The sequence below is a fragment of the Octopus bimaculoides genome, chromosome 20, assembly GCF_046866305.1.
Source record: "Octopus bimaculoides isolate indiv1 chromosome 20, ASM4686630v1, whole genome shotgun sequence".
Lineage (NCBI taxonomy): Eukaryota > Metazoa > Mollusca > Cephalopoda > Octopoda > Octopodidae > Octopus > Octopus bimaculoides.
In genome coordinates, this window is record NC_142947.1 from 5,320,628 (window position 1) to 5,332,545 (window position 11,918).

Consider the following 11,918-nt stretch of genomic DNA (forward strand, 5'->3'; position numbering starts at 1 on the left):
ATCCTGTCTAAATGAGATGAATTGTTGGTAATATGATTGTAATTTTTCAAATCATTAACCATATTTGTAGAGATGACACTTTTTCTAATATTTACACCCAGCCCACACCAGCACATCCACCTGTTGCCAGTGTGGCTGATGATGACAGCTCATCACTTTCATTTTCACCTTCGGGTTTTTTTATTCCTCGATTTGTTACAGATATAATTAGATATATAGATGTGTGCATATATTCATTAGTGGCCTTGAGAATAAGAATGGTATTCCCTCTAGTTTAGAAATAAAGGTTTCTAGTTCAAATTCAGCCTGACACAATGTACATGTCCAGGAATAAGTCACCTGTTAATGATCAGAGATCAAATCAAATGTAAGTGAGGACAGGTGGAACTATTCAAAGATTTTCCATCTTTCACCCTTTTGGTACCAATCTACCAATAATAAATTTTTTTTACCAAATTCCTTCTTCTTCATTACTTCATGTAGGAATGCTTAGAAACAGGGCATGTCCTGTTCTCCTTTTCGTCTGACTAAAAATTTAAACAAACAAAGATTTAAATCCGTTTGGGAAGAGCAGATTACTAATAACTTTATCTCCTGTTCAACATTTAATCCAGTTCATTTGCATTAATTAAAAATAAGCCAGCAAAGTTGATAGGTGGACATCAGGATTAAATGCCCTGCATATATAACACTTTTTGCTAGATGAGGTGCTACAAGGATGGGTTGATGTGTATGTGTGTGTGTATATATATATATATATATATATATATATATGAGAGAGATTTATTATTGGAAGAAAGCATGAGAGGATTAAGAAAATACTTTAATTTTGATTTTCATTGTTTTTATCTCATTATAAATTATTCCTGGATTTTCGATTTTTGCTATAAATCTTTTTGAATTAACTTTTTTTGTTTAAATATTGATTTCTTTTAAGCTCTGCCAATTTTCTATTTTTTAAATTATTTATCAGAGGGATGTAGTTGATTTAAACGGTGCATTCTATCAGAATCCTCAGCTTAAGCAAGAGACACCAAACTCCCCCCCCCCTAGTGGAATACGTCAGTCTCAGTGTTCAACTGGTGCTAACTTTGACTCTAAAAGAGAAGGATGAAACGCAAATTCGGGACTTGAATTCTTGAACGTAAAACAGGAAGAAATGCCACAGCATTTTGTCTGACATGTTAATGATTCTGCCTAATTATCTTAAAATGATAATTATTTTACTAAATTCTTCGTTATTTTCAAAATTAGTTGAAAGAATGGCAGAGTATTTCAACCATAAATATGGTAACAAAAGGATTTAAAGAAAGAAGCATGCATTCAAACAGGGTTGTCATGACTGGAAGGCTTTTGCTTGGCTGGGTTTAACCTAGGGTTAAATAACGACAGTGATGATAGGCATTTTGAATTCACTGCCCAAATGTTGCACTGGGAATTCCTCAACTAGTTTTGAACTCAAAATCCTTTCAGCTTGATACCCTGGTCCAATTAACATCTTCTACCCTGGGGCATTTATTTTCCAAGTCTATGTATGTCGGTCAACATCATCATCATCATCATCATCATCATCGACATCCCTATCATTGTTCAATAAGACATCCCCCCTCTCCACCGTCCCCAATAACGATGATATAAAAACAAGATTTATTATTTCTTCTTCCCCCCTCCTCATCCATGCCACTCACCACCAAATATCTGCCTAATTTAATTCTATTTTTAGCAGTTTTTCTTTTATTTTACTCTGCCCCACTCTCTCTCTCTCTCTCTCTCTCTCTCTTGTAACTGATATATATGTGTGTGTGTGTAATAAACCCATACTCTCAAAACCCGCCCACCCCCACGTTCCTCGCTGTCTTTCTCCATCCCATATATTACATCTCTGCTTACTTTCTCTCCTCATTATCTTGCAGTATCCCAAACCACCCCCTCCCACTTCACCCTTGTCCTCTTCTTCTTCTTCGTTTCAGCTGACCCACTTATATTCACACACACACACACACACAAGTTGCCCCTGCTTTTCACCATCCTCCATCATTTAATAGATTTTGTTTATATTTGCAGTCAGCGTCTGACTTGCTTAGTTGTGGAGGGGAGGGGTTTGGGGGATGCATTTGGCGGGGAGGGTGCAGTTGAGTAGAATACCCCCCACACCCTCCCCGCTGACAACATCCCTCCTCACCCCTCCCCACCTAGGTAATGACTGTCCTTCCTTTAGGGGAGGAGGGGGTCACTGTAATTTGTGTTAGTGTGTGTGAAATTGTGTGTATGATACTGTGTGTGTGTGTGTGTGTGTGTGTGTGTGCCAAATTGTAATTGGGTTTAGGCTGTGCCTGCTTACAGTGTGTGTGTGTGTGTGTGTCATTTCACATTTTGTATGTTGTGTGTGTGTGTTTATGCTTTATGTCTGCATGTGTGTATCTGTCAAAGCAGTCTCCACTAAACTCCATGTCGGACCTTTTTTCAACAGACCTTCTCTACATAATGTATGTCTCCACTTATATACGCATGCATGTTGGTGGTGCATCCGTTGTCTACTTCCAGGCCAAACCTGATCAAGGAAACCTATGGTAAGACACTCCAACTGTGACCTTCCTGTCTTTTATTCAGACACAGTATATCTAGGACTGCATAATCCAATGTCACCCTTTTTTTGAAACTACTGTGGAATGTAATTCAAGGAAGACTTGGCTGCTATTTTTGGCAGGTCGAGTATCTGCATTGAATCCCCACCCTCATCACATCCTTCCTCCTTAGCTTTCGTGTGTATGTATGTTACTATGGTGCTAGATGTGTCTGTGTGTGTGTGTGTGTGTGTGTATGAGAATGTATGTGGGTGTAAGTCTGTTATGGTTATTAGTGTATCCCTGTGTGGTGTTTATGTCTGTCTGTGTGTCTGTGTGTGTTAGTTTTAAAGGCAGCTGTTTACTGTCTGTGGTCAATAGGTAACAAAATGTTAACCCAAAAGACTCTCCCTTTCTCCCCCAAATCCTTCTAATAATCTTCTGCCACCGATTTTAGCTGAATGTCAGCCATTTCTCTTTCATCCAATTCAGCCGACAGATGCTTCACCTTCTTTGTTTACATGCTCTCATTTCACAATTTCATAAATGTTACACACAAATACGAGGTTTTTAAACACATTCTCTCTATCTCTCTCTCTCTCTCTCTCTCTCTCTCTCTCTCTCTCTCTCTCTCTCCCGTGTGCATACACCCACCCCTAAACTGACACTGGTGCTTCATGCAGCCCTATGGCTTGCCATATCCTATCAAGCCAACCAACCCATACCAGCATAGAAAACAGACGCAAAATGAACTCGTGAGATATAGCACTCTCTCTGTTTCTCTCTATCTCTCTCTCTCTCTCTACTGAGACCCCCTTCGGTCATGACTGACCATGGGATTGCACCTATTTCTAGTGGGTCTGTTTCTATTGACCACAAGCAGGTTCCTCCTGTGGGACCAGTTTCTCAGTTGGCTTTTAGCCAGGTTAGGAAGGCAGGGGACGTGATTTGTTTTACTTCTCTCAGCGGAGCAACACCAAAGATGGAACTTTTGACCATGTTCTCTAAAATCCAACACCTTAACCTCGCTGCCACGATTTTGTCTTAACTTCATAAATGGAATTATGCCTAATGTTACTCAATGTAATTAACATGATTAACCTAGTTTTTAATCAACGCCAGACAAATAATTGTAAATTACAACAGCTATTGTTTGGGGGAGTTAATTTTATACAAAGATTTCTTAGGAAAAATTATGTAACCCCCCCACACACACACACTTAGTAGGTTGGAATTACAAAATGTTGTGTATCTCTCTCTCTCTCTCTCTCTCTCTCTTACTCTCCCTTTCCCTCTCTTACTCTCCCTCTCCCTCTTCTACCCCTTCTGTCTCTTGGTGTGTGGGTGTGTATTTATCGGAAAATGGACGTTAAATGATATATATATATATATATATATATATATATATATATCATATTTATTTGTGAGAATCAGCCTGTTTCTCTTTGGCTGTGGACTATTGCTGGCTATTTGTGTGTGTATCTGCAAGTTTATTCCATACTAGCATAGGATGGCTGGGGACTTGCTGTATTTTTTGTACAGCCAGATACTTTTCCTAATGACAATTACTTCAGTGTACTGAATGCTTTTTCAGAGTACTTTGTGTGTGTGTGTGTGTACTCTAATATCGAACAGTGAGAATGAGCACTCAACATCGCATTGGTGGATAAATATTCTTTGTTTGTGGATTAACAAAGCTACCAATGGTTTCCTGTAAAGAGACTCTTTACCAATTGTTCAAGCATACTACACGGGACTGTTGGTACTCGTCTCCATTTTGGAGACGGATGCTTAAACAACTGTAAAGAATCTCTTTGCATGAGACCATTGGTAGCCTTATTAGATGAATGTTTGCTATTAGTAAACCATAATATTTATAATTTTATTCTTGTATTTTTCCAGGCAAGATGAAGCAAAACTACTTTCGTCTTTTTGCCATTGTGTTTGCGACATTGATGTTCATTCTCTCAGTAATCATCGCAACATTAGCTGGGAATCCAAAGATTCATTGCGGTAAGTAAAAACATTTTGATTGCTCCAACCTCCTCTCTATGGAAATGAGATTCTTCTAAAACTCTTTCCCAACCACTCAGCTCAGGATTGATGAGGCAGTTTTTGATTTTGGCTTGCTTGGGAACAGGTGAGGGCTGGCCACAGAAAGAGCATTTGGCTGTAGAAAAAAAACTTGCTCATCTGTGTGCTGTTATCATTTAATGTCCATTTTCCATGGCTGGCATGGGTTGGACAGTGTGACAGAAGCTGACAAGACCAAGTGCCATACCAGGTTCCATTGTCTCTTTTGGCATGCCCTTCCTTATGCCAACTACTTTACAGAGTGTACTGGGTGCATTTTATGTAGAACCTGGCCCCTAATAAATATCCAAATATACAATATGGTCTGCGGCCTTTCTTCCAGCACTTTCCATTCTCAGTTCAATTCCTGCCGAGGTTTGGGCTTCGTCCTTTCAAGGATGAGAAAACCGGTTGAGTACTGGGAGTTGCTGTAGTGGACTTTCCCCTCCCCTCAAAATCACTGGCCTTGTGCCAAAATTAGAAAGAATTATAATTGAAGTAATTGCAGTGGCAGCAACCACACCGAAGAGGATGACCTTTTCACTAAATATGTTATTAATTAATTAATTGAGTTTCATCCGTGGGTGGGTGGGTGGGGGTATTATTGAATTATGATGACACTAACCTGATTTAGTTTTCATGACTGGAACCAACCTGAGTCTGCTAATGTTCTCTGCCCTACAGAAGACAATGCTCTGATATTTGGACATTGAGAGAGAATTCAACAGTTCCGTTCCCCCCCTCCTCCCACCAAGATTATAAATACTGAGAGAGAAAGATTGGGGTGGGAGGAGACCCCCCCCTCGACTCTAAATCATCACTTTGATGTTTTATCTATTCTCCTGAACCCCACCCTACCCCCTCTCTGCAATTTCAGCAAACAGGGGGGGGGGGGCTGTGTTCTGTGGTGGAAGCTTTTTTTTTTTATATATTTTTGTTTTGTTTTCAGATTGAATTTTTAAGAAATGCAAAAACTATTTATATATAAATGGGTTGGAGGTTGTGTGTGTGTGTGTATCATTATCATCGAATACACACATCTCTTATAATTTTTCTCTTTCTGTATGTCTGTGTGTGTGTGTGACTAACTGGTAGGGAAATGGACCTCAAACATCCCTTCTCTGACCCAACTTTATCACACCCTCTTCTCACTCCCCTTTCTCTGTCTCCCCCCTTCTCTCTCTCTAATGCTTTTATAATTGTGTTTGATGAACTCCCTCTCCTCCGTTCTATTTTTAATGGAAATTTCTGGAAGAATTTTCTTATTTTTGTCCTTAAATCAACACAAGTTCTCTTCTTCACATCCAAATATATTTGCAACAAATGTAAACATACAAATAGAAGGTGACTGACTGGAATTGGGGTTTTTTAACATGTGAAATTCCTTTTGAAGATGAGGTGGGGCAGAGAGAGAGAGAAAAAAATTAATGTCTTTGGAATTGTCCTTATTGTGTAACTGGTAATTACTTTAGTGACCCTGGAGAGGTGAATGATGAAGCTTTGGTCCCCAGTGGCTCTGGAGTTGGAAGATCGTGACACTAGTAAAATACATTAAAAAAAATTTTTACTGCAGGAAAAAATGGATTCTTCAAGCTGAGCCAACTGGCAGGAGACCAAGGGCTAGAGCAAGACTCAGTTGGTCAAGCTGGGAATCCAGCCAATAAGCATAATGATTGCTTCTGGTAAGAGCCTATGGAGGTGGTGTCTGAGGACCCCCCCCCCCCCGCCTTACCTCCAATGATTCTCTCAGGAAAAGTGGGTGGAAGAAATGAATGGATGGATGGATAGATATGAATTACTCGGCTCAAAATATGGTTTCGGTGCCAATTTTGCAGCCAACTCAACAAATTCCTTCCAAATTGTTCTACATGGTTACTCTGCCTGCTAGATATAGCAGCACAATTCACTTTCAAACCATATTTTACCATCTTAAAATATGAAGAACTCATTGAACAATGTAGTTTTCCTGAACATATTGTCTGGTCATGGAATGCTTGACCAGGCTTGACCCTGGTCGTTGTCCTTTCTGCAAGTTTTATTAAATTAAGGTGAAAATTGGTTCTGATGTTGCAACACGATGGAGATTCTTTCAAGTTGGCTCAACATCTCACCCTTTAACACTCAGATTACTCTGTGAAACACACAATCCTTATTTATTCATATTGTTTTGAATTAGTCATGGTTTTATCTCATAGCTGTGAGATTTCAATGATGTGATTGTTTACTTTTGGAATAATAATGTTGGGTGAGAAGCCAGGTGTGGTCAGTTTGAACAAAACACAGAATGTTTGGGCCAGATATGGCTGGTTCGAATAGTAAAGGGTTAAATAGTCCTTTTGTGGTTGTTTGGGTCTCCACTTTATACTGACTAACCAACTATAATGAACGGTTGGTTGTCAATTAGTGTTTGGTACAGTGTTATAACTGTAGTGGAATTTGAACACATGAATTCATTTTCCAGGACATGAATGAAACATTAACAAAAGAAAATATTTTGACATGAGGCACGGAGGGGGGGGGGGGTTCATTTTATCATAAAAAAAACAAAATATGTGGGAATATGAAGATGATGGTTTTGGACGGAATTTTTTTAATGTTCTTTAGTTCAGAGCTTCATCAATTTGGATTTCAAATCTTACTAAATTTGGCTTTTCCTCAGCAGTGAAGTATAGCCGTTGTGGCCAAGTATCTCACCCAATTGGCTCTTTCAACTGTCATAACATCCCCACCGTCTTTCTCTCTTCTTTAGCAACTGAGAACCATTTCCTTCTTGATTCCCTTGTCATTTCTCTTAAGTCCTCTGCTAATTCTCTCATTTCCTGGTTTTGATGCCTTAAGAAAAGCAGTTCCTACTTGCTCCTGCTGCTGTCTGCACAAAGATCCTATCAAGTATTTATAAATTAACTTTTTGTTAAGAAAACTAACAGCTGTATTTTTAAAAAAGAGTTTATTTTGTGCACAATGTATCCTTTTTATTTCATCTCCCTTTTTCCTTCCTTTAAATCCTACCACACAAATTGTAAACTGTGTTTGTAATGTCTCCTTAGTTGATACCCCTCTGGCAAATAAAAGGAATTATCATTAAAAGAAGGTAGCAAGCTAGCAGAACCATTAACATGCTGGGCAAAATGTGGCATTTCATCGTTTTTACATTCTGAGTTCAAATTCCGTTGAGGTTGACTTTGCCTTTCATTCTTTCAGAGTCAGTAAAATAAGTACCAGTTGAGCACTGGTATCAATGTCATGGACTAGTCCCCACCACCACCACTTCCTGCCAAATTTGCAAGTCTTGTACCAAAATCTGAAACCATTATTATTAGTAAAGGAATGCATTGGACTGGCAGAATGGTTTTGATAAAACACATATCAGTTGAGCCCTGGGGTCAGTGCAATTGACTCCCCCTCCCCAAAAAATTTAAGGCTTTCTTGCCTATAGAAAGGATTATTAAAGGAAGGCAGCGAGCTGGCAGAATCGGTGCGTGGGACAAAATGCTTGACAGCATTTCTTCTGGTCCTTTACATTTTGAGTTCAAATTCCACCAAGGTCAACTTTGCCTTTCATCCTTTCAGGATTGACAAAATAAGGACGAGTAAAACTCTGGGGTCGATGTAATTGACTAACCCCCGTCCTTTCAAAATTGCTGGTCTTGTACCAAAATTGGAAACTATAACCTCTGGTATACTCAGCTGGTTTCTGGAGGTGCCATTGCTCTACAGCTGTTCACTTCCTGTCAACTAAGATGGTTTGTTCTGTTCAAATCTTGAGAATTTTCCAAAGATTCCTTGTGCTGTTAAGTAATATTGTTTACTGTTTTCGTTTTTATTTCTGTCTTTTTCAGCCACTGATGCTGTTATTATTATTATTATTATTTTTATGTTTCAGGACTTTTTAACCAAACAATTGCAGATGTCTCAAGAAAATACTCCTCCAGCATTACGCCTGCCTCTCAGACTTTCTTCATTTGGTCCATAATTTACCTGTGGCAAGTGGTATGGCTGCTCTACGGAATGTCTTTGATCTGTCGAAGTCGTTCTAACCACTACCTTTATGTCTTCCCACCAATCTTATCAACAACCTTCTACATTGCTTTCGCTGTCAACAACATATTCACAATTGCCTGGACTTTTGTTTGGATTCATGAGATGTTACAAGTGGCCCTTGCCATGCTTGCCGCTTCAGTCATCTCCCTCTATCTCTCCCTTTATTGTTCCTTTAAAAACCTTTACAAGTTCCTCAACTTACTTTACAAAGAAGAGTGAGTATATCTTTTTATGTTACAGATTCTATTTGTTTAATCCTTTAGCGTTGAAACTGGCCAAACTCGGCCCAAACAGTCTCCCTGTTTTATCTTCAACCTGTCAACATCCAAACTGGCAATCCTAATCCTTCAAAACTGACAAGAGGGAAGGAAGGATAAAGGAATTCGGAAGCCAGTGGCCAATACACTGGAGGCTTGCAACACTAATGGCACCCAAAGTGCCACTAAGACTACAGATCTTGAGGTGGTGGGGGTAACTTTATGCTTGGAGACGAGGGTTAGAGTATGAAAGACTGGACCTGAACAGAACGGGTTTCTTGCTGTAGAGGGGCTCTGTACCTATTCCCATTTTAGAAGAGACTTGCCAATCTGCTTGATGGTTCCCTAGCAAAATTGAGTTTGGTATTTACTGGCCCAGAGGATAAGGACATTTTTTAGTTTAGAAATAGTAGCTCGAGCATAGATAATGTTTTATTTCTAGGAATGAGGTTAATAGACTGGAAAATGATTTTATGAAGTATATTCCATTTTGTTTGTTATATTCAGTAATGCAAAAGTCTTCAGACTTTTAAGAAGAAAATAAAACAAAACAAAAGAAGAAAACTATTTTTTCATTCATTTTTCTGTGTTTATGTGGTTGTGTAGATTTTGGCAAAATGTGGTTGTTTGATCAGGTGTTTTCATAGATAGATGATAGACAGATACAGTCCATTTCCTTACTACTACTACTACTACTACTACTACTACTACTACTACTACTACTGCTACTGCTTCTGAGAAAGAGGTGTGGTACTGATTTATATTTAGCTTAAAATAAGGCAACATAAATATTTTTCCTTTTTCATGTTTTTTTTGTTTGTTTGCATTTTCATTTCCTCTCGCCTACATAAATCTTTGTCCATCATCATCATAAGCAATGCAACAACATATCTTATGACCAAAGAACCAAAGGCATTCCAGTTGTGACCACCTTGTCGTATTTTCCCTGTCTGAGAGTGATTTGTACTTTTGGGGGAGATTTAGCTGCTATCTTTAACAGGTCAAATAACCATTGTAAAGACCACCTTGCTAGCATTTGACCTCTGGTATGTGTGGGTTATGTAGAGGAGGGGGGGGGAGTCCTTTTTGTTTTTCCTTTGTCTTTGTAAATTGAGATTTATTATTACGTCCTGTAAGAAATGTCCTGGATTTCATCAGAGGCAATACAGACATTGGCCGTGAGGTTAAGAGGTTTGTTTCACAACCATTTGGTTTGAGGTTCAATTGCACAGCATGGCATCTTGGCCCAGTGTCTCCTCCTATCCTCAGGTTGGTTAATGCCTCTTTATGAATGGATTTGGTAGATGGAAATTGTGTGGAAGCCTATCTATGTGTATGTGTATGGCTGTCTTTGTTTCTACATCACTTGACAATCCAGTGTTGGTTTGTTTACACCTCCATGATCCAGCAGCTCAGCAAAACAGACTGATAGAATACCAAACTCTAGGCAAAAAAGTTCAGTTAAACCCTTGAAGGTAGTGCTCCAGCATGGCTGCAGTTCAATGACTGAAACGAATAAAATGTTAAAAGTAGTTCTGTGAGTTTGGTTGAATTACCAGAAGGATTCCACATTCTTCAAACTCTATATTCACAGGAGTCCTCACTTGCCTACATTGAAGCCAACAAAGGTGGCCAGGATTCCAAAATCTGCTAGATATAGCAACCAAATCCCTCTCAGCAAAATTCTAATCTGTTGGAGTCTTTCAATTTTGGTCAACTAAATCCTTTTCACAAATGGTGTCTTGTGTGAAAATGAAAGAAACTGCATTTAAAAATCTTTTTTTTTTAATTATTATTAATCAGTTTTCTTTTTTTCCAATTGTTTTAATCTTTTCTTTTTCTCTCTTTTTTTTTTTTCCTTCTCTATTTTTCCAGTCTTGGCACTGATGTCTGGTTGATGCGTATCCTGGTCCAGAATGGATTGTCTTTCTATGCAACTTGGAGTACTTTTGCTACACTGCTCAACTTTGCCATTGTACTCTCTAACAGTGGTGGCATCAATAAAAATATGGCCGGCACAATTTCACTTGGAATTGCGGCTCTCCTCATGCTTCTGTGGTTCATGCTTGATTGCATAATTCTTGACAAATATGTCCGCTATACATTCACACCGTACGTTGTGCTGATCGTAGCCTTCACAGGAATAATGGTGCAGCACTTTGACTTGTCTCTCCATCCAAGGAATTCCATCTTGACCTGTGTTCTGCTTGTCCTGTCGGCTCTGATGCTTCTCTGTAAGTTTTTCACAGTCACATGGCTACACTCGCACCAACCCATTATCATAAAAGCACCGATATATGCCCTGCCGACAACTCATGACATGAATTGATAATCTCTGAAGCAGCCGGAAAAAGACAAACAATTTTGACAAATTTGTGGTACTTACTCAATTAGCTTCCTATATATATATATATATATATATATATATATATATATATATATATATACACATACACACACACACACACACATACATACATACATATATACATGCACACACATGTACACAAGTTTATTTTTGTTATGGGTGAGTTTAAGGTATGTAAATATTGTTGTTAATATTCTTGTTGATGTCATCCTTCTAACCATTTATTGACAAATTATCTTGCCTATATTCTTCTCCCTGTCTCTTTCTTTCTCTCCCATATATATAAATATATATATACATATACATATATAATGATATCTCACTTTGTTGCTATTCGTTTCACACAGCACAAGAAACTCTGAATACCAACAATGTGAATTATCTGCTTCATAGGAATAAACTCTCATACACGTATTGTGTATTTCTTCTCTCGTTTCTGCATTAAAGTGTGTGTGTGTGTGTGTGTGTGTGTGTGTGTGTGTGTGTGTGTGTGAATGTTTGTATAATTGTGGTGGTAGATGAAGCCTTGTTTGTGTTGTGCTTTCTATTTGAACCTGGTGAGGCAAATTCTTTTGTGGGTGTGTGAAGTGGGATGTTGGGCTTATTGCAAAGTTG

General features: G+C 38.6%; 1 protein-coding gene across 2 annotated transcripts in view; it reads left to right on the plus strand.

The window, feature by feature from the left end:
• The window catches only part of LOC106877549 (uncharacterized), a 36,496-nt gene extending 25,090 nt beyond the window's left edge, over positions 1-11,406 (plus strand). For both annotated transcript variants that reach the window (XM_014926476.3, XM_014926477.3), the window contains exons 2-4: positions 4,467-4,577; positions 8,521-8,893; positions 10,811-11,406. In XM_014926476.3, the coding sequence (XP_014781962.1) occupies positions 4,467-4,577; positions 8,521-8,893; positions 10,811-11,264 (938 nt within the window). In that variant the 3' untranslated portion in view covers positions 11,265-11,406. The remainder of the gene's footprint in view (positions 1-4,466; positions 4,578-8,520; positions 8,894-10,810) is intronic.
• The last annotated feature ends 512 nt before the right edge of the window (positions 11,407-11,918 follow it).